General features: G+C 36.2%; 1 protein-coding gene across 1 annotated transcript in view; it reads left to right on the forward strand.

The window, feature by feature from the left end:
* LOC105385824 (gamma-aminobutyric acid type B receptor subunit 2) overlaps positions 1-25,134 on the forward strand; it is a 94,649-nt gene that overhangs the window by 23,585 nt on the left and 45,930 nt on the right. Inside the window, exon 2 of the mRNA XM_048624381.1 lies at positions 22,712-23,531. Within this exon, the coding sequence (XP_048480338.1) occupies positions 22,736-23,531 (796 nt within the window). The 5' untranslated portion in view covers positions 22,712-22,735. The remainder of the gene's footprint in view (positions 1-22,711; positions 23,532-25,134) is intronic.

Raw genomic sequence — 25,134 nt, forward strand, 5'->3', positions numbered from 1 at the left:
GACTCACTTGTGGGATATTTCTGACCCGTAAGATACTTGTAACGAAAAATATATTGTGTAGATAGGTAGAACAAAAATGTTTACAAAGTGTGTGAAAGTTTCCACACAAAAAGCGGCGAAGTTTAGAAACATTATTCAAATAATGGTTCTAAACATACCAACTTTAAAATGTACCTAATAAATAAATACACTTCTGCTTACTATATAGTGTACAGTGTGTTAAAAAAAGTTATTGCACTCCGAAAAGGTGACTCATTCACGGGTTCAGTCTAAGAACTATTGATTGATATACTATTACAGTGTATCATTATCATTACATTCATTGTTAACTTAAGAAAAATAATTGCCGTTTCACCCATATTTAAAACACCACCGCCATTTAACTTCAACTCTTTGAGGCTGACTAAAAACGGCAAAAATCTAAAACCAGACCTTCAGTATACTGGCGATAAAAAACCTAATAAAGTGTGCCAACGAATCGGTGAAAGGGAAATACGTACCCCGCGCCTGCTGATTGATCAAAGGTAGGAAACTGAAATCTAAATTACATCATCCTGTGAACTAATCAAAGTGGGCGAAAAAAAAACATCCGGCAAGATATTTAACATACCTGATAATTATGATTACACAATTACTAGGTATTTATTAGATAATCACTTATTTTAGAATATATATCATTATCCCTGTATATAATTATTTATAGAAGAAGATTTTTTTTTATAGTGAAAATGTTTACCCCTCACGATTTTTTTTCTGTTTAGGTGCCTACTTATTAGTTGGTAGGTACTTTGTTACTTGCTCATAGATATGTATTTACAAAATATATGTAAGTAGTTGTATCATAGTAAAAGTTTGTTACTATTTGCACAAGGAAAGCCTATAAAATACATGAAGCATTTACCCCTCGGGAAATGCCTAATTCCAGCAGTAGGTAGGTAATTTTAGGCTGATTATAAGAACTAAATATAGGTTCGAATTTGATGCTTTCTCACAATTTCCCAGAAGTGTCACACATTCAATCTGGGTTAATCAATTCAAACAAAGCCATTTTCTATCGGAAAACTGTAACTACCACTCTGGCGACGTCACCATAAACGTTTTATTGTATTTCGTCAAAAGGGGTCTAAGTCGGAACGCTATTGGATTCGAATGGTCTGAAAAACCTTTATCTTTTGCTGAAACGATGGGACTAAAATCCTATAAGCTCTTTCGATTTCAATTGAATAGATGAGATTGTCAAGTTGGCCATAGTTTCTTTGAGATGCTAAAGTGACTTATAAAATGTTAATGGGACGACTGAAGAAGTGTTCAATAATTATGCATCCATAATACTACACTCACGAGAAAAAAGTCCACTTTCAAAATGCCACCACGAAATAGCCATTTTTTAAAAATATTTAATAAAAGAATTGAACAAAACAATGCTTTTTGTTAGCCTTATCCTAATGTGCAATATGTGCATTTACCTCAATATTGCAGACGGCTAGCATTTTCTGCTTAGGAAAAAAAATGTGCTATTGTTTCTGGAACTTGTTCATCGCTTGCGAGTGTATAATGAGCATTAAATAGAGCGTGTTGCCAAAGTGGTATAGTAAACCAAAAGGGGATGGTCATTTTGGACAACTCTTTGCCATTTTTGAAAACTTTGAAAAGTACACCTTTCGTGATAATATTAGAAGGGAAAACATTTTCAATTTACCCTTCTCTCCGGCCGTGGCTAAGTAACAGCAGTGAGGGATTTGTATAAATAATAAACAAGTGAAACGAGGCGAGTTCAGAACGTAAGCAAAGCTACTGAACGAACAGGCCACGGGGCTGACTCTGGCTTACGATAAACTAACCCCCTTATTCATATAAAAGTTATAGGACGTTTGTCCCTCTTGTAGCTATTGAACTGTTTTGTCCCTCTGTATGAAAGAACTTTTTTTTTGACAGAGTTAAAAAGCTCTGCTGCGTTAACTTAAGCTCTATACCGTTGCATTAAACGTGCCGATTGCATGAAAGCTTTCGTTGGTTAGCTTTTTGTTAATGTAGAGTGACCCTCCGGCTAGGTACGGGCCCTATCGTCTAGTACCTACACATATTTTAAACTAAGAGGCTTACTAACTTTACTGTTACAAGTACAATTCAATTTTAGTGATAATTCTAAAGCAGTTCTTCATCATCATCGTCTACTGCTGGGCATAGGTCTCAAGTACTACCACTTGTGTGAGGTCGACTCACTGTACAAATTTATTATAGTACACCAAACACTATGTTCAACACGTAACAATTTAAATAAGTTTAGCAGTAGGTAGTAGCACTCTTTAGTTTAACCCGTTTTACACCCGGTTCGGGGTGATAAATAAAATGAAGAAATACCTACATATTTATTAAATCAAAAAATATACATACATATTTTTCAAAATAACACCCATCTGAAGTTGAAGAAATTAGATATTCAAAGGGCTCTAAGCCTGAGGCACTTCGAAGAAAGTTATAATTTCGAGATTTACGGTATAAATCTTTTGCACTTCTTTGAATAGGTACCTGATTTTCTAATACATTTGGTATTTTTCTTATTTTTATAAATTATAATCCAGGTAAATTACATACGCTCTAATTTGATTTAACTCTAAAGCGATACGTTTTAACTTATTTAACAAATTGCCGGATAACAAAAATAAAGATCTTAAACCTTCTGCCAGAAAAAAGAGTACGATTAACCCCATTTTAATCCTAGCAAAATGCTCCACACATTAGCAATCTTGTTGTATGTAGATAAGTATATAAATGTATATTCACTCTGTCTGAGCCTTCGGTTCATTCTGCTCCACCGAGTGCGAACGACGCTGATTCGTCCGATCCGGAAACACCAGGACCCGTTGGACCTTCGGGGTAGAGTGTAGAGTGTACATGACGAAAAGCATGTAATATACTAGCTGCTCCCGCGAGCTTCGCTTCGCCTCAAAAAGTTTTCCCGTGGGAATTCCGCAATAAAAAGTAGTCTATGTTCTTTCTCAGGGTCTAGACTCTAGACGATCTGTATACCAAATTTCATTCAAATCCGTTCAGTAGTTTTGGCGTGAAAGAGTAACAGACAGACAGACAGACACAGTTACTTTCACATTTATAATTCGCTGTCTGCTGCTGCGCGAGCCATGACTAGTAGACTATCTAGTTGTATCAAACATGCCGATTGCTTGACGATAGAGTGACCCTCCTGCTCCTGGAACCGAGAATACATCTGGTAGAGTTGCATATTTGTACTATGTGTCTAATACATAATCCCAAATCTGTAAAATTATAATGGCCTAATTTGTTTGGATGTTTGGAACACTAAAATAAAAGCTTCTGAACGGATTGCCATTAAATTCGGTACTCATTCAAAAGCTGACACTCTGAATGTAGCATACTTGTAAGTAATATCTTTTATTCCCGCTCCCAGAAACCGTACGGAACACACGTTACTTTGCTCGTCATCCAGTGGTTCTCAACCTTTTTACCTTACACGGTGCCACATGTGCAGGTTGCTCCAAGGATATATGTTTTGCTTGCGCAAACATTACGGAAAGAGGATTTCGCAACCTTGGGGCGGAGCGAAGAGCTGCCTGGAAGTGTCCTAAGTGCCGCATTGCATCGCCAAGTCCTACCCAGAAAAAAGAACCTACTTTGCAAGATATTCTCAGTCGTCTGGATATTCTTACATCAAAGTTGGATGTATTACCTAAATTGATTTCCGATGTAAATGAGCTTAAAATGAACATGCAAGAAGTAATGAAGAGTTGCGAGTTCTCTAGCCACAAAATTGATGATTTTGAGCTGAAGCTTGTTGGAGTCAATGGCCGCTTGTCTTCACTAGAGGAAACACATGAAGCCGTCAAATCCACTCAGTCTGCAATGGAGGCTCTAAAACAGGAGCTGAACGAGAAAGAGCAGTGGTCAAGGCTAAATAATGTGGAAATCAAAGGTATTCCGCTCAAAAGCAACGAAAATCTATTTGATATAGTGGAGTCTCTAGGTAAGCATGTCAACCTACCTATAAGTAAATCTCAGATCAATTTTATATCACGCGTTCCTGTGTACAATTCCAAGGATAAGTCCATACTGCTTGGCTTCGTTAATCGCTACGCAAAAGAAGATTTTATTGCTGCTGCTAGACTGAAAAATCAGTCTCTAAAAGCTTCTGACATCGGTTTTGCTAGTGACGAACGCATTTATGTCAACGATTACTTATCGCCAGGAAACAAAAAGCTTCTCTCCAAGACTAAGCTTGTAGCGCGCGAGAAGAACTGCAAATACGTATGGGTTAAGCATGCCAAGATACATGTCCGGAGGAATGATACGGCACCTGTCATTACAATAAGGTCTGACGGGGATTTAAACAGATTGTAATAATCAGCTTACTAATTATAATTGCATCGTCCGACTTATTTGTTCAATTTGTTTGGAGCCATTCATTTAAGTTGACAACCCCTGATTGTTCATTTTTTGCGCGCCCAACGACTCTTTTGTTCGATCCTACTACCTGCTATTGCTCGAGCGAGCCGGGCACATGTACTGATAATTGTAATGAGCATTCAATGAGATCTATGTCTATGAGTATTAGAGACTATAATGGATTACTTCATTTTTGTTATGTTTATTTTTCACACTGGTGCTGCGTTAACGAAAATAATAACTTATCTTGTTTAATTATTTACTGTCTATTTGTGATTTTGTGTAATAGTGTTTTACTGTATGATAGAATTGTTACTAAATGCATAGTAAGTTCAATATTACAGCTTGCCATATTATTGTGTTTATATAGTTACCGTCTATATGAGTATACTTATAAGCGTATTGAACATAATATTATAGTGATGTTGCGAGTTGGTTACGAGTGCGAGTTTTCAATGGAAACGAGATTTTTTGCTTTGATTATTTATCTTGTAAATTTTGCCCTTGATTTGGTGACCGTTCTGCTATTATTACGTTTTGAATATATTAATGAATAATTTAAAAGTTTACTATCAGAACGTAAGGGGTCTCCGGACTAAGACTGATACTTTTTCTAGGAACGTAGGACTTAATGATTATGATGTCATAGCACTAACGGAGACTTGGCTGTACGAGGGAATTTACGATGAGGAATTGTTCGACGGTCGGTACGTAGTGTGGCGGCGTGATCGTGATTACGAACGTACTCAACAAGAGCGAGGAGGAGGTGTCTTGTTAGCTATCAAGAGGGATCTCATAGCAACGGGACTACCTGACTGGCACTCGCCCGCTGAGGATATATGGGTCTCGGTTACGTTGCGCTGTCCTATTACAAAAAGCGAATATATATTAAATATTTGTACTTTATATTTATGTACTGAAAACCTGGGCTATTCGTTCATAGATCAACTACAGAACTTTTGCAATAAACTAGAGTTTATAGTCACGGAGCATGATTCTCATAAATTCATCCTTTTGGGTGATTATAATATGAGCTGTATCAAGTGGGTTGTATCTGAGGACGGGATCGAGGCAGCTAGTTTATCAAGTGAACACATAAATAACTTTTTGGATACGGTGAGTTTTTGTGGTTTGCAACAATTTAACCTAATAGTTAATAAGTTCGATGAAATACTAGATTTAGTGCTCTCAAATGACGACGTTTCAGTTACACTGTGTACCGACCCTCTGGTACCAGAGGACCCGTATCACCCAGCTCTTTATATTAATGTCTCATTTGTTGAACTCGAACCACTTGTCCCTTGCAAGCGCACAATGTATTGTTATAATCGTGCTGACTTTACTAAAATTAATAATGAAATTAATTCAATTGACTGGCAAAATACACTTGGTGTGGGCTCAGTTGACGATGCTGTGGGAAAATTTTATGATATTGTATATGAACTTCAAAATAAACACATACCCCAGCGTGTTTCAAAAGTAAACAAATATCCACCATGGTATAATTAAGCCATTATTAAAGTGTTAAACGAAAAAATGAAATTCCACCGTAAGTTTAAGAAATATGGTAACGTAAGTGATAAACAGACCTTCGAACTTCTGAGAGAAAGAGTAAAGCGGCTCGAAAGAGTATCTTTCAATGATTACATAGCCCATATTGAAAGTTCATTACCAGCTAATCCCCGGGTATTTTGGTCTTTCATTAAAAGCAAACGTAAGGGATTTTCATTTCCATCGTGCATGAAACACTTAAATTATTCATCATCGTCAGGACCAGAGATAAGTAATTTGTTTTCTGAATATTTTCATTCTACATTTTTACGGTCAGACTTTGGGCCCGTTCAGGTGGATGAAAATACGAATGATAGCATCCCGACTCCGCTAGCTGATATTGCGTCTATTGAAATATCTGTCGACAATATTTGTAAACTCCTTGGAACTTTGGATCTTAAAAAGTCAGCCGGCCCCGACAAACTACCAGCAGTATTTCTTTTCAGTTGCTCTAAAGCACTTGCAGTCCCTTTAGCCATTTTATTCCAACGATCATTATGCGAGGGCGTAATGCCATTATTGTGGAAGTCTGCCTTTATTAGTCCGATTCACAAGAAAGGTCCAAAAGATATTGTCAGCAACTATCGACCAATTTCTAAACTATGCCTTATTGCTAAGATATTTGAGCGTATCGTCTATGATCAGATTTACTCATCACTAAAGCTAACTTTTAACCCTAATCAACATGGTTTTCTAAAGAAAAAATCTACAGTCTCAAACCTTCTCGTTTTCAATGAGTTTATCAGTGAACAAATGGATAACAATAATCAAGTAGATGCTGTTTATACTGATTATAGTAAAGCATTCGACCGGATTGACCATGTAATGCTACTCAAAAAGCTTCTATCAGTCGGAATTCGTGGGGATCTATTTCGCTGGCTCAAGTCCTATATATCGAACAGGACGCAATCAGTGGTATTAAATGGTTATATGTCAGCATGGAAAAACATTCCTTCCGGGGTGCCACAGGGATCCCTATTAGGACCCCTCCTATTTATTATTTTTATTAATGATATTGACATTTGCTTCAATCATTCCGAATTTCTCCTTTTTGCTGATGACATGAAGGTGTTTAGAGTGGTCAACAGCCCGAAGGACTCTGATTTACTACAGGACGATCTTAATAGACTTGCGACATATTGCAGATTTAACAGTTTAGACATAAATGTCTCTAAGTGCTTCTCCATTTCATTTGGCCGCAAACGAAACATGTACCAGAGTACCTATAGTCTTAGCGATCAATCTATTTCCATCTGTAATGAGATAAAGGATTTGGGTGTAATAATGGACTCAAAATTACTTTTTGACAAACATGTAGATGCAATAGTAAAGAAAGCATACAAATTACTAGGGTTTCTTATGCGTTCGTGTAAAAATTTCAAGCTGATGAAGTCTATTAAGATAATTTACTGCACTCTTGTAAGAAGCAACTTGGAATACGCTTCTCAAGTGTGGAACCCACGTTATGGCGTCTATATTTCAAAAATTGAGTCCATACAAAAAAAGTTTATTCGTTTCCTATGTTATAAATTTAAAATTCCAAGACGTAGCTATGAGTTTCATTGTAACCAATTCCACCTTCTTCCTCTTCAAATCAGGCGTGAAGCAGCAGATTTAATATTCCTCACTAGACTGGCTCAGAATAGTATTGATTGTCCAGATCTACTGAATAAAATCAATCTGTTAGTCCCCTCACGTCCGTTACGTCTCAAATCATTGGTGCATGTTCCACTCGTTCATACCAACTACAGGCAGAACTCGTTTCTTTTGAGAGCTTCGCGCTCTTTCAATACGCTTAGTAACGACTGTATTGACATAGACATGTTTTGTAGTAGCGCTCGTTCTATCAGCTATAATCTAACTAATAAGTTTAGCTCAACTATTTATGATTAGTAGTAACATTATTTACTTAACGATTATTTTATGTAATACTCATATCATATTGTAGGTATAAATAATATTTTATTTAGCTTAGTTTAGTTTCGTGTTTCCAGTTAGGTTAGTATGTTTGCATACATAGGAATCATTTGTGTATACTCTGTTATCAATTAGTGAAAACTAGTAATTGGCTTTCAACTGTTTATTTTTAGTGTTATACTGTTAAATTTTAGCTGTAAGTTTTCCATAAAATAAATAAATAAATAAATTATCTGCGTTGATCTATTTATTTTCGGGATTATTTTCTATAGTTAGTTTGTTTTCCACCAACCCGCACTGGCCAGGGCGGTGGACTAGGGCTGAAATCCTTCCATCATTGGAATGATTTTAGCCCTGTGATGATTCTAATAATTAATAGTGTTTTATTTCTCACTGTCTTATTGTCCATTGCCTATGCTTACTGCTTACATGGTGTGTAAATATTTTTTTGATTGCCTTGTGTTTTTCCTTCTGTCCAAGTCCGCTGGGCCCGATGGGTCCGAGTACCATCGAAGTCAGCTGATCGGAAGAAACGCGTGACTATGAAAGTTTGTGAAACAATGAAACGTTATGTTTTAACCAGGACTGTTTCACTTTTTCAAAGAATTACGGGCTAATAATACGAGTATACTGAAAGAAAAACATGTCGATGAAAAATAGAGGATTTGTTAATACACAAGAAATTTACATTTTGATCTTATAATTTATTATTTTTGATAAATACAAAAATTTAACATTTTGAACTTAGATTTTTATTATTAACCTGATAATCAAACTGAAACGGTCATACCCAAAGACAATAAAACTAAGGCGGTATTCAAGTTTTAGACTAGAACTCCCAGTGGAAATCTTAAAATAGCTTGTGCATTTCACAGTCACATCACCGAGAATAGATTCTATCACGTTCTTTCAGGAATTTTGCTCACTGAAATCTGCAATACACAAATATTTATAGTGCGGATTTCACAGAAACGACAGCTCTTCGCATTTGGTTATAGAGAGCATAACAATTGAAGCCGCCTAAAGGCGCACAACTGTATCAAATCTCCATATTTAATCTTTTAGTTTGATGTCATATTTGGGTAAAAGAAATCATACAAATGTGGAACCAGCACAATCATAAGTCATTTTATTTATTCCTATAGGACCGATAACTGACACTAGTGTTTCAATACACTACATACTACTAACACAACTGTTTTATTAATGGACTACACTTACACAAAAAATTACACCTATAGTAAGCGGCAGTGAAACCTGACCCCCCTCAGAAGCAATGTTACTATGAGAGGGGAGTCAGGTTTCTCTGCACCCGACCGTACTTAGTACCAACGCACTTAATAAATTAACAGTAAAGCCACAAAATCAAACTCGGAACAACTCACCTGCTAGTAAGAAAGCCGAGTGATTGACCGCTGCACGAATGCTAGTAAAAGACGCATTTACGTTATCTTAAACCTTTTTGAATCGAGATTGGTCCAGCCGTGAGCGGAATCAGGAAAATAGCAGTCTTTTGGGACCGATATAAAGAAAATAGTTTTCCCTGCAAGCTTGTCGGGATAAAAAGTAGTTGACATGTTAATCCCGGGTGTTAGCTTACTACATGTCGAATTTCATTAAAAAATGTTTAGTCGTTTGTCGTTTCAGTAAAAATCAACCGGTCCATCTATAATAATATACCTATTATTGAATCACAAAAACTCAAACACTTGTTATGGCCGTACCATACGTAATACGTAATACGGGTTTCCGTAATAGAGGTAGAGCTAGGTATAACCTATGTTTACTAAATAGGCAAAAACAAAATCAGTAATAAGCAGTTATATATATCACACACACACACACGCACACAGACATACACACAAACACACACACACACACACACACACACACACACACACACACACACACACACACACACACACACACACACACACACACACACACACACACACACACACACACAACACACACACACACATTTCATTATACATTACATATTTCCTATCTTTCAGCTGGCCTTAACTATACATAAATAACAGAGTACTCACAAGCATAGTTATTTACATGGGCACATATGAGTAAGCATTTGTTTATGCACTGTTATATACTATATACCATTTATTTCACAGTTTAACAAACACATTTATTCTTTCTTCCTATATATTTTTTACAACGTATTTAAAGATCAGTTAAAATTAATAAAATGTTATATGCTAATTATGGAGCATGCACTTAGAATAGACCTACTTGTAATATATGTATACGCCACATAGGTACCCTTTAAGAACTGGTTCTGGCAGAATTATCAGCGCTATATATATATACACACTTATATATGTAGCACATGCTGAGTCTGAACCATTTCGCTATCACTGTGCACGACATGGAGATTGGCAACCATAAAATATTGTTTATTTATTTAATGTATAAGCTGTGTACCTACCTAATTTGTATTGTTATGTGATTTTCCATGTTGTGTATTCTTGAAGGCGAATAAACTATTTCTTTCTTTCTTTCTTTCTTTCTTTCTAACCTAATTTAAAAAGAATAAAATATACCTTAATTTTAAACGAAAGTTTTTAAAAGCTCAAAAGCTAAAGCTAAAAAAGAAATTGCTTTTTGGCAATAAGCCCGCATTTGTATACGTTTTGTGTTTTTTTAATTTGTAACTGTTCTCTTTTATGTTTGCTTGTGTATGTGTACAATAAAGTGTATAAATAAAATATTTTCAAAAACGGATCTCGTGCATGTATTGGTTCTCAGTAAATTATCTCGGAGGAAGCAAGATTGCGATCCTGTTTGGATTCCGTTTAAAATAAATTTCAACACGCTTTGCTGTAGAGGTTTTTTATTTATTTTAAAAGCCAGCAGCGACAACCCTATTCCGGATAGAGCAATAGAAATAAATAAGTTAACGATTCACCAACGTTTTAATATTTACATTCTATCACAATAATGACTGTACAGTCTGTGACAAAGAAATCTGACCCATTAACTTAAATCAATTAGTATTATTATGTAAACGAGCTTATTACCGTCGATGTTATTCAATCAAAAGTACATACCCATATAATTATGGCTTGTACTAGTATGGTTGCTCGATTCCTTTTCAAAAATTCAATCGTTAATGAGATTGAAAGCTTCAATGGTAAGTGCCTTTCATTCCGGCTAGGTAAACACATTGGCTTTCCCCTGCTTTAGACCATTCACTGAGACCCTATCATTGACCCACAGCCCGGGTAGCCGTGTTAAAAGATCAAAAGAGGATAAAACCTGTGCGAACATGGAGTACTTAGATACTCGAATACCTTTAATCCGATTAATGCATAAATAAAGATTTTAGGTTTGGGTTTCATGTGTGTATAATTATGTTAGGTATTTCAAAAAAGTATAGGTAATTAAGTCAGTACTTATATTATCTAATCATCTTTGAAAGCAAAATGAAAGCGAAGATAAAGTTCAGTGCAAATATCATATAATTTATATTCAAAATGGTCTCTCTTAGCTCGTAGCCTGGAAGAGATCGCTTTTAGCGATAAGGCCGCCCTTATTGTATTATAGATTTTAAGTATTAAATGTTATTTAAAGTGTGTGTACAATAAAGTTAAAACATGTATACAATAATACATTTTAATCATACTGCATATTCTGATTCATTTCAAGCATCATTTCGGAGCGATGCAAAGTTTAAAAAAGTCCAGTGACGTCAAGTTTTATTACATCGATCGAGTCCCACTTTTCAAGACCCTCATTTTTTGCCTCCTGCATATAAATGACGTCAACATGCAGGCTATAGGATATTGAAAAACTTTTCATCATTTTCCAATACCTTCCGCATAAATTTGATACAAGAACTGGTATGAACGTAGATACGTTTTTGTAAATGTACGTTTTAATTTTATAAAGATTTTATTTTGAATTCGTTAAAAAATATTTTACGTTTTTAGTTAACACGTTCACGGACAATTGATGGTTGGAAAATATTTTGATATGACACCTAAAAATCCCATACATTTTATCGTTCCGCCTGGAAACGTATTGCCGTATCTCAACATATTTTATTTACGTAATGTGACAGTTACGGCTATAGACGGTATCGTCTACAAGCGGTCCGCCACATCATGCATATCCAACAATGCGTATAGTGACATCTACGGCTACAGGCGGCAGCCGCCAGTTTTTTTCAAGGACCGTTTCATTTTCAAATAGGTTTGGACGTTTTTCAGATACAAAGTTCCACTTTTAGCATGCTATTTACAATAAATGAAGCTGATATAGTAAGATTAAACAAAGGGGTTCATCGACAAAAGCTAAAATTTTCTAGTTCCTCATTACAGTTATATCTTTGCTTTTCTTTGTTCCATTTAAGTAAATATAGTATTTGAATCGAATAGGTAGGTATCCTATATGCAAAACAGTATAATATTTATCGATTTATTATTAATTTACCTCGTAATTTTCCACAAAAATTACCCGTACTACACAACATTTCCGCGACGCGCGCGTCGTGACACTAAACTTCTGGAAGGTTATTTTTATTTGTAACGGTTACGGCGACAGGCGGTATGTCACTATAAAGTTCACTTATGTGTGTGCAAAAGAAACCCCGACAAGTTCTTTGTTATGACACCTAGAAACAAATGAATTAGCACAATACGACACTAAATCATGCATCTCCTGTTAAGAATACGGAAATGATACGGCTGTTGACGGTTCGTCCGTTTCAATCAATAAAAGTTGGACGGCCACAGGCGCGTAGTCATATTACAAGGATACTTAATTACGGCCCTCGACGGATTGTCCGTGAACGTGTTAAGAATAGTCTTATTATAAGTACTTCTTGACGGCGTAATTAAGCTAATCTTTTCTGTTTATGAGTAATTTGATGCTATTATGACTTAAACATTTTCATTGCTTGCGAGTGTATTAAGCTTGCCTTATTTGTATTTCAGAAAAGTATAATTATAATATAGGAAAAAATAAAACTTTTTTCATCAAAACATAGTTATAATAAAACGCTCTGACAAATTTTGCTCTACGAAAATAACAAATTATCAACAATAGTAGGCCTTAACCTTAGACCATAATTATATCCCTGATACAAACCCTACAATGATCGACCTCCATGCACCATGTTTTGTCATTGCACCATTAAGCTTTCTAACTACTATGTATCTGGAATCAGGCCCTCTTTATAGTCAATATTTGATCGCAGAATTATCTAGATCAACATCGCCGTGTCCCGTTCATTTATTATGTTGACATTTAGAATTAGTCTTGAAAAAGCTCCCCGGATTCCAATATCTTTTTCCAAATTCAAATTCAATTTGGAACTTCGCACACCCGTATCAATCTCGGGCTAAATTAAAATTCTCGCTGAGGAAAGTCTACCGTAACGTGACGAGTAAATAATAATTATCAGTCAGAAGATGGAAATACATATATTACTACGGCAAATGAGGACATTTCCTCTTACAGAGTATTGTAAAGCTAAATGTAAATAAACATAATTTGATATACTGGCAACCACATGGCAACAGAAATGAACGAAAGGCATGTACTTTTTGAAAAAATAGAAACAAATACATAATAAAATACCCATAACCAACCTCTCGATTATATGAATTAATTCTCGTTAATTTATTTATTTTTTATTATTCAATTACAAAAGTACATACTACTCTAATTAATTAAAGAAATTGTCCACTAATATATACATTGTATACATTATCTGAATAACAATACATTATGACATATTGTATGTTCAATACTTTAAAAAGTACTTCCAAAAGCCAGAAAGAAGGTACGTAGAAAATTACCAAATAATCCAACCAATTCATTGCCTAATTCAAGTCCATTTGTAACAGTATTATGCAATTGAAAAGGCAGATTTCCCTAACAATTTGTCTTTGAATCTTTTTCACTGAAGTTTTCATAAAATTACAGGACCATTGTGATCTAAACGAAAGCTAACAAAAGCGGAGGAGAATGACCATCTGTGAACAATAATGGAGTAAATCCCATGAAAAGATATAATAAAAAAGGATTTAAAGATTACCCGTCTTTCTCATCCTGTACCGACATAATGAAAGAGCAAAATTGATTAATTTTGTTTATGGGTGAGTTGTGTTTTATTTTTAAGATGGCGACAGAGTGGCGGGGATAGAAGTTAATTTGCATTTTGATTGAATAATAGGGTATTTTTTACTACTGTGTTGTATTTATTTTAGTAGATACTGAAAGTAAGCAAATATGTTTATACAAAGATAACGTTCAACAAGAACGGTAACAAAGTCCATAACAAGTATTTTTTTTACCGCAGAAAAAAAGAGGGGTGTTATGTATACGTTTAACGTGTCTGTGTATCTATTCTGTATGTGGTGCGTGTATCCCAAACGGCTGAACCGATTTTCGACTCGTTTTTTTGGGTCATGTCTAATGTTACCCTGAGTGTTCCTAGCAATATTTTGTGAAAATCGGCTTAGCCGTTCAACATTTAGGCGAGTCTTAGTGTTCAATGTTATACTAATGTGCTAGAAAATGGTGAATATGTAATTTTGCATATGTATATTTAAAGTTAGGCAGCGAATTTCTGAAATCAATCAAGCCTCAATTGAAATTGGGGATAACTTGGGTCATCACATCCCCAAACGACGTAGTTCTCGTAATGATTATCAATTTGGCAACCGCACCCGAGGGGATATATCACTGACAAAAGACTGTTATTAATGTTAAAGTAGTTATGTACCCCCAAGTATCTCACCCTTAGAACTTTCTGGAACTTTAAATATAAACATAAACAGAGATACTGTAAGCATTGCAACATATTATATTGTTATTGCATCAGCCAGGATGCTGATGGATCATTCCACGAATCTCCAACTTTGTAAAGCATCAACTGTATGGAGTGTAGAGTGATGTATCAGCAGATTGGTCACGTAGGCCACTCTTAGTGTTAAGACTATGTCATTGTATGAGGCAGTATTAAACGGACCTCAAATCGGAACGGTTATGCTCGCCTTTAATTTTAGTTTTTAAAAACCTAATAGCGCGGACCCGCAATTTGACTGGCGCAGCCGGTAGGATAGTCGCTAAATATTAGCAGCGCGTGTTTCGCATCTGTCGGTTCGAGCATCAAATTCTGCTTACCTAAAAAGGTGAAATTACGTCGCGATTCGCTATTAAACGGCTATTCCAAGAACCAAACAAATACGTCAAGAAAAGGGTATTCAAAAGTGCATTAGTGTTTTTGCTCGAGTGTTGAGGCAGCGATGCGTTGGTAAGTACACTTCTCACCTCCCAAATCCAGTCCTCTCCATTTTTCACATGTTATTTAGGGATCAAATTCTCTCTGCTTAACGCTAGATATTAAGTAAAGTGTATTAAATTGATTAAATTGATTAAAAGTAAGAAAAAGTTAATTGTAAAGCTAAAAATAGTGCATCAAATTCTGCAACCCCTAGTTAAGTAAAATATAGGATAAGTAATCATTATTCTAGGAAAATTCCCATAATTGTTGAGTTATTTTGGAAGCGTTTGCTTAAAATTAGTAATGTCTAAAATAATTTTAATACCCCGCGAATTTTCTGGAGTAATACCCACCTTCAATGGTGACGGGAAGTTACTAAGGACATTTCTCACGAAATGCGAATATGTTATCAATGCATATAAAGGAGATAACAACCCCGAACAGGAGCTCTACCTGTACCATCTAATTACGAGCAAACTAGTTGACAAAGCCGCTGTTCTTATCAGCGAAAGACAGGATATAGAGTCATGGCAACAGCTAAAAGAAATTTTGACACAAAGCTTCGGTGATAAACGCTCAGAAGAGTGTATAGCCATCGAATTGGAAACGTTAAAAATTAACCCACAAGAAGACTTTTCTAGCTTTTACAGTAGAATACAACACATTAAAAGCGCTTTAATAGCCAAGGTCAACCTTTTGGAAGACCAACAACTAAGAAAAAGTAAAGTAACAATATATGAGAATCTTGCCAAAAATGTTTTCCTCTATAACTTGCCTGAGGATTTAATACGGATTGTACGGTTGAAAGAATGTAATTCGATTGAAAGTGCCCTCAGCATCGTATTGGAAGAGGTAAACTTCAAATTCCAATATCAATCTAGAAACAATATGTTAAAGAATGCAACCCCCACGTCAAAACCCCCTCAGTTAACATCATTTAACAACCAGAATTCTTTCAGACCACCAGCATTCCTTCAGCAAGGCTTCAGACCTCTTGTTCCACAAAATAACCAATTTAAATTTGGCATCCCCCAAAATCAACCCTATGTTAGACCCAACTTCCAGCCTACAGGCTACAGACCGAATTTCCAGCCTACAGGCTACAGGCCCAATTTTCAGCCAACTGGTTACAGGCCCAACTTACCCCAAAATCAATTTAAGTTCGGCATCCCCAACCAAAACTTGCAAAGACCACAGTTTAAATTTGGAATTCCCAACCAACAGTTTCACCCCTATAAATCCAACAACGCAGTGACGACTGACGTATCAATGAGAACAGCCCCTGTAAAGCAATTTTCAAAACCAACCAATATGAACCAACTCTTTTATAACGAGTTGCCATACGAACCCGAATCAGAGCAAAATCAACCTGAAAACTATGACGATAATGTCTATTATCCTGAGTACGCTCACGAAGAACCCGCGTACAATGACGAATACTACAATGAAATCCCACCTATGTCTAATCAGGAAATAGAGACTGAAACTGAAAATGAAAATTTTCAGGAAGAAGCCTCCCCAACCAACCCGAAGAGATAATACAAATAAATTGCCACCAAGTTAATAAACTACCCCATATAGTCATCCCTGAAATAAATGCTAAGTTCATGATCGACACTGGTAGCACCCGATCTTTCATGAGCCCTGAAATAGCGAACTATTACTTTTCAGACTTCAAATACCAAGAGCCCTTTGAAGTAATTAGTACCCATTCACGCAGCAAGCACGGAGAAGTAATTTATATACCTCTCCTGAAAACATTTCAGAGCCCACTGAAACATAAATTTTATCTGTACAACATAGATAAAAACTATGACGGTTTGATTGGTTCAGATCTGCTGACGGAGCTTGAAGCCACAGTAGATATGAAAAACCAACTACTTATAACACCCAACACACGGATACCAATAATATACAGTCCACCTCGACAGGCTATCCTTGAGCCCCGCTCAGAAACCCGTGTGAAAATTCCCACGAGCTTAGAAAATGGTGAAGCGATAGTTGACTACAGAGATTTCGGAAACGGAATTAGAATGCCTTCAGCAATAGTCACTTGTAAGAATGGCCTCGCTGAAACAATAATACAAAATCTTTCAGAGGAAAGCGTAACGCTTACATTCCATAAGCCTTTTCAGGTCCAACCTTTTCAGGAAACGGAAATAAAATGTCATTTCAACACCGCCACCACCGATTATGATGTAGACGAAATATTAAAAGACAACCTTAATAAAATCCGCCTTGATCACATGAACGAGGAGGAAAGAAAAGCAATTTTCCAACTTTGTTATGAGTACCGCGATATCTTTTACACAGACAAATTACCCTTAACTTTCACCAATCAGGTAAAACATGAAATCAGAACCACTAACGAAGATCCGATCTATGTAAAACCCTATAGATTACCCCCGGTCCTTAATGAGGAAATTAATAGACAAGTGGAAAAACTGCTTAAAGATAACGTCATACAAGAATCCCACTCTCCGTGGAGTGCCCCAGTTCACCTCGTACCAAAAAAATTAGATGCATCCGGCGAACGAAAGTTCCGTATGGTAGTCGATTACCGACGCCTTAACGAAATAACTACAGACGATAAGTTCCCTTTGCCTAACATTACTGACTTACTAGATAAGCTAGGAAAATCTATATATTTCAGCACAATAGATTTGGCATCCGGCTACCACCAGGTAGAAGTGCTAGAAAGAGACAGAAAGAAAACGGCGTTCAGTACACAGAACGGGCATTACGAGTTCACGCGTATGCCGTTCGGTTTAAAAACCGCGCCCGCTACTTTTCAGCGCGCAATGAACAACGTTCTAAGAGGCCTGCATAACATCCATTGCATGGTATACTTGGACGACGTGATAATCTTTTCAGCTAGCCTTCAGGAGCACATTCACAAACTCAAAACAGTTTTCCAACGACTTAGAGAATCCAACCTGAAAGTACAGTTAGACAAAACAGAATTTTTGTGCAAGGAAGTTCTTTATCTAGGTCACAAAATAACTCAGAACGGTTTACAGCCGAATGACGATAAAATTCAGGCAGTCCTGAATTATCCCATACCTAAAACTACCACCGAAATAAAAAGTTTCCTTGGCCTCATCGGTTATTACCGCCGATTCATCAAAAACTTTGCCCAAATAACGAAACCACTTACCAATTGTCTCAAGAAACGCAACAAAATTGTAATAGATCAACAATACATTGATGCCTTTCAGAAGTGTAAAGAGCTATTAACAAACGCACCCCTCTTACAGTACCCAGATCCTGAAAAAACTTTTATATTGACCACCGATGCTTCCCAGATAGCCCTTGGTGCAGTGCTTTCACAAGGTGCAGTAGGTAGTGATCTCCCCGTCGCTTATGCAAGCCGCACTCTGACCGAAACCGAATCACGTTATAGCACGATCGAACGTGAACTTCTAGCCATTGTATGGGCCATCAAACACTTCCGCCCCTATCTTTACGGGAAGAAGTTTATCATTTACACCGACCATCGTCCCTTGGCGTGGTTACATTCTCTCAAGGAACCCAGCAGCAAACTTACCCGTTGGAGGTTAAATCTCTTAGACTATGATTTCGACATAGTATATAAAAAGGGCAAACAAAACAGTAACGCTGACGCATTGTCGCGTATAAAAGTAAATGCACTATCTGATAAGGACTCAATGGTAGTAAATTATGACAAAAAGGACTTACCCCGCGATTCACAGGACTCACGTACAATCACCATATCTGATTCTGAAAAAGAAAAAACAATCACCATATCCGACTCAAGTTCTGAAAAATCAGACTTAGAAAATATTACATATCCGGTTCCATCCCTCTCCAGTAAATCTGATACAATACATTCAGCACAGGACCTTCAGTCACACGGTATACCTATTTTACACGAAGCAATCGATACTAAGCCTAATCAAATATTAGTTTTTCAATGGTATAAAAACAGTATGCAAGTTCAAGACAGGTCCCGCGAAAAACAAAAGGTCTTAGAAGTTTTCCTACCCATAGATAACCAAGATCTAATAAAACAATTCCTGAAAGAGTACATAAAACCAAAAACCAAATATTTCATCTATTTCGAACAGGAAGAACATCGAAAACAGTTCAGCAATATAATAATCAGCCTCTTTAAGGGTGGTTCAATCCAATTTTTCGAGTGCACTGAAAGAGTAGTTTTCATCGAGGACGAAAATGAACAGAAGGCGGTTATTCTGAAATTTCACCTCGGAAAAACCTGCCACAGAGGTATTCGAGAAACCCTCACACACATTAGGCGACATTTCTTTTGGCATAACATGACTGAAACAATTTCAGCAGTAATTAACTCATGTGACGTGTGCAAAAAGATGAAATATGACCGTAAACCCCTGAAACCATACTTACAGTTAACTCAAACACAAGAAGCCCCATTTCAGGAAATATTCATAGATCTGTTCACTATCGAAGGAAAAATATACCTCACCCTTGTTGATGCTTTCAGCAAGCTAGGCCAAGCAATCGAAATTTCTAGTAAAAGCACCCCTGAAGTCATCCGCGCACTAATAAAATACTTTTCCTATTACGGTGTACCAAAGAAAATAAGCTGCGACCCCGGTACTGAATTTAACAACGAGCTTCTGAAAGAAATGATGTCACTCTATAAAATTCAATTGCACATAGGCACGCCTAGAAACCCTAACTCAATGGGTATAGTCGAACGATTTCATTCCACCTTAATTGAAATTTACAGATTGGCAAAATACGAACAGCAATGTACCGACGCCGCATCCATAATGACTTACTCTATCATGGCGTATAATAACTCAATCCACTCCGTTACTAACTTAACACCATTTGAAGTCGTCTTTGGTCATGTAGAGTCTGAAAACCCATTTAACGTAAACTTCGAGAAACAATACTTACAAAAATTGATGAAAGATCACGCGAAACGAACAAAAGTTCTATATAAATACATATCAGATAAAATGCTTACCTCGAAAGAAAAATCCCGTGAAAAACGTGGTGGTGAAACCGATATTCAGTTCTCAGAAGGAAAACCAATTTTCACAAAATTAGTCAACACCCGCAGGAGCAAGGATAAACCCCGTTTTGAAAAAGCGATCGTTACTGGAAAACCTGAAAGAAATATCGTCCCTGTTACCGTCAGAGGTAGACAGACTAGAATTCCCATTAAAAACATAAAACGCCCTTCGCAGGTGCTGCTTAGTGGCCATGATGGCTCTCATGAGCCCCAGCCTGGGCCTTCAACTTCAAAAGATTGAAAACAATCCCGGGATCCTCCCCGTAAGACAAGGAACAGCTGTTATTCAACAGGATAACTGGCTTATTTTTAAGGTATTAGATTTAAATGGCCTACTGATGGAATTAGAATATAATAATAGGAAGTATAGTAACTTTAGTAAGTTAGTATCCGTAGATAAGCCTTATTTTAATGAATTTTTAGGAATACGAGAACAAGTAGAGTATTTACAGAAAATTACTATAGATAAGTTTAAACAGATTATCCCTTCACACCGAGTCCGTAGAGGAATATTGAACCCTATTGGTTCTATAATAAAAATCATAACAGGAAACTTAGATCAAGAAGACGCTCAACATTACGAACAGTTAATAAGTAATTTAAACAATCAACAGATCTCTACAAACAAACGCTTAACCGTTGTTTCTAAGATGATAGACGGTCTAATTAACTCATCAGAAGTATTACATAATAACTCAAAAATTATGGACAATAGACTAAAACGTGTTGAAATAATGTTAAAGGAAATCAGCACTAAAGAAAATAATGCAGTTTACTCTACTTATATCTTAAGCTTGTATAACCTATTTGTAAGTAATTTTAGAACGCTTTATATAAAGATTAGCGAGTTAGAGACTGCCTTAGCCTTCACTAAGATAAATATTGTACATCAATCTATACTTAACTCAACTGACTTATTACAGCTGTTAATTAATATATCTAAATCTGAAAACCTTATGTATACACCTACCTTGGAAAATTTAGTAAAAATAGAGGATACAATTAATGTTAAATCATACATGATAGATAGAAAGATAACATTTGTATTAGAAATACCATTGATAGCAAACTCTACCTATAATTATTATAGAATGTACCCCTTACCTATCTTTCATGACCCTGAAAACCTTACCCTTGTAATAATTCCCAAATATCCTTATATCCTGGTGAGAGGTGTTACATATTTACCACTTATACAGCCTTGCAAGCAGGTATCTGAAGAAAATTACCTATGCACTCATGAAAATAGAGCACCATACCCTGAAATTACATGCACTGAGGAGCTGATGACATTTAAAGAGCACCCGACTCACTGTAATCAGAATGCAGTGATTATAGAACAGATTAAGGTTCAGAAAATATCTATTAATAAATGGATATTATATAGCCGCAACACAACTATTATTGAAAAGCGATGTAATAGCGAAATAAGCCGTAACTCCATAAAGGGTACGTATATAATACTTATAGACGAACCCTGTGACCTCTACATTAACAATATGCAGCTGCATCATCAACGATCATATACCGAGAATATGTCATCAGAACGCATCCCTTCAATAAAACTGCCGGAACTACAAACCAGAGTAAACTCCAAGGAAAACGAGAATCCAGTAAATCTTCAAGGAATGGACCTCAGCGACCTGCAACACATGTCCTACATGCTGAAACAACTCAATAGTGAAAGTGATAGTGAAATGGGCAATTCAGTGAAAGTGAAAAGCATTAGTCTAGGCACTCTTTTACTGTATTTTATTGTATTTTTAATGATTATTGTGTTTATTCTTAAAAATAGGAAAAAGCTCACTAATATGTTGCAGTGGCGAAATCATCGAGATGTGCATGTGCAACCCCCCGATAATTTCGCTCTTAAGGAGGGAGGAGTTATGTACCCCCAAGTATCTCACCCTTAGAACTTTCTGGAACTTTAAATATAAACATAAACAGAGATACTGTAAGCATTGCAACATATTATATTGTTATTGCATCAGCCAGGATGCTGATGGATCATTCCACGAATCTCCAACTTTGTAAAGCATCAACTGTATGGAGTGTAGAGTGATGTATCAGCAGATTGGTCACGTAGGCCACTCTTAGTGTTAAGACTATGTCATTGTATGAGGCAGTATTAAACGGACCTCAAATCGGAACGGTTATGCTCGCCTTTAATTTTAGTTTTTAAAAACCTAATAGCGCGGACCCGCAATTTGACTAAGTACTATACTATAATAATATTATTATGGCTATGGTAAGTACGATTTACCCAGAGCTGCAGAGGTGTCAATTATACCCACAAATTAAAACATAGAAAATGAGTTGAAGAATAGTTGACAACCTGTAACTTTCAGGTTCAGTTTATACTAGGGGTGTATTCCTTACCTGTACCTTTTTGTTGAGTATCAGTATACAGGTTACAAAAATTTTAATAAAATAATAATTAGGTACTATCTTTAAACAATCTTTCACCAAACATGTGCATCTTACATCGAAAATGCCACTTCACATTTATTAATCCCGAAAAAACTTATAGTATTATTTTTTGTCCACAGCACAGTCGGTGGTGGCGGCCTGGCATGCGGCGCCCTGCCCGCGCCCTGCCCCCCCCGCACCGCTGCCTCCCCCTCTACGGCCCCTTGAAGATCACCTCAACCCTCCTCGTCCTACTCGTGACTCTAGTACCTGTCTCTCACACCACTCCGATGACTCCCAACCTGTTAGACCCCTCTAATAATACTGAGAACATTAACGATGCAGTCATAAATATTAGTAAAGCTAATACCTCAAATATTGATGTGGTGAATGTAAGTGATAGCAGAGAATACCAAGCAAAACTCAACTGGACAAGAAGAAAAAATGTAAACAGTGATGTAGACTTAAGTGTAGTGGATATAAGCAATATTAGTGATACAATTATTTATGATAACGAGCTAGTCAATCATTCAGAAGTCATATCTATAAATAGTACATTAGAAAATGCCGTGAAAGATGCAACTGACAACGGTAACAGTGTATATAGTTTAGCACAAAGTAATGTCCAATTAGCAGAAACTGAAAGTTCTATAGAGAAGCTAAAAGTTGATGATGAAGACAGAAGTAAAATTTACTTTGACTTCAGCAGTACAATTAACAAAAACACAGTTGAAAACGAAAAGAATATTGAATCAACTACGGATAATTCAATATTCGCCGACGATAATGCACTGTTTGCCGAACTAAATGATAAGTTTGTAAATGAAACTGTGTCATTTGATGATATAGTTCTATTAAATGACTCAGTGCAAGACAATCATTCCTTTATGATCCCTTCATCTCCTATTACCAAGTTCGGAGTTACCCCTCTGCAAACAGCGAAGCCGGGTTTTATGAGAGGTAAGACTAAAATATTAAATATAAGTACCTTGATTAAGAATTATCTTGAGCTTATCTTAAATACTGAACACCAATATGCCGTTGCAAATAGTTATTTTAATCCGAAAAAAACTGGACATCTTTTTTTCAGCGATATTTTGAATATCAGAGAAGTTCTCATTTCCGCTTCCTTTTTTATTAGTAAAATCAAATACCTAACTGATCACATCGACCTACTGGACTCACCCTTTTTCTGATTTTAATAAATTGCCATTTTCTTAGCTTTAGGTATTCAGTTGACACTTTTTAGAAAACTAATACTTTTTCTTAAATCTCCGGGATTATCAAGTGATAAATGGAATGTTTACCAAACAGTCATTATTCTTGTTGATCGTTAGTAAAAATATGGGTCTTCTAAGTTGTATTTATATTTGTGTGTGCGAATTAAGCTTGGATAATGGATACCTATACAAGTTATTGAGTTTTTAGCGTTAAGATTTATTTACCTATTGTTACAAAATTAATTTTCTTTATAGCTGTAGCTACATTTCAGGATTGATCCCGCCTTATTCTTTATACCATACAGGCTAAACTTGAATGGCAATTTCCCATTTCTCCTTTCACGATACATTTGAATATCACTTAGGAAACAAGTCCTTTATTACATTTTCTCGTCCACATTCAAGGCCAATGAACGTCGCTATAGACCTGGACATAATTACATTTCAGTTCCCTCCAGTTACAGCCAGAAATGGACATGTGTGGAATTATACTGTCTGTCTATTCTCCTCCATTAAAGACAGTCCCAGATAACACAAACTCTCATTTTCCATGTAGACCTCAAAATACGCGACGTTTTGAGTGTCCGTAAATAAAGTTTATATACAATTAATGCATTCAGTAGTTGATGTTTGGAAGTCAAAGCTTTGAATAAAACAAGTACCCCTTTTAATTAATCTTCGTTCAATTGTCGAAGTTAAGAACTGGACAGTATTAAAGTATTTGCCATAAAATGACGTGGGCGTCGCGTTTTAAAAAACGATTCTGATAGCTTCGTGCGAATTAATCCAGTTTTACCGTTCCATGATAGTTGTACAGTCGTAAAACTGTATTTTTGACATGAGAATCAGGCTTCTGGTATGAGGAAAACGTTAAGGTTCCATGAGGAAGGTTTTGGACAGTGAGGCTCTTTACCAGAAGCCTATATCCAGCAGTATTTGGGGCCGACAGCCCTTTGTGAGTTTGACAAGGCACAAAGAGTGTACTTTCCTATATAGCTACTAGTACTCGTATCTTATGTTAGTAGATATTTTTTTACAGCACATCACTCTTTTATCTATGGCCTGGTGCTAGTAAAATTTAGGCATTTAATTAATAAATATGTTCCAGAATAATGCAGGAACTTTTGGAAAAAGGTCTGTGATTCCTATTTATTCTAGTCTCGTTCTAATTTATTTTCAGGATAAGTTATTTAATTAAATACGTACCTTTCTTATCGTTGCTTCCATTTTTCACGGAAGTTTCTTTTTAGCACACCATTTTTTTTCTTCTAATAAATTGCGTGAAAATTTATACAAGAAATCCCTTATATTATCTTTTAGTTTATATTAAACGGTTATAAAAA

The sequence above is a fragment of the Plutella xylostella genome, chromosome 12 (genome assembly GCF_932276165.1).
Source record: "Plutella xylostella chromosome 12, ilPluXylo3.1, whole genome shotgun sequence".
In the NCBI taxonomy this organism is placed as follows: domain Eukaryota; kingdom Metazoa; phylum Arthropoda; class Insecta; order Lepidoptera; family Plutellidae; genus Plutella; species Plutella xylostella.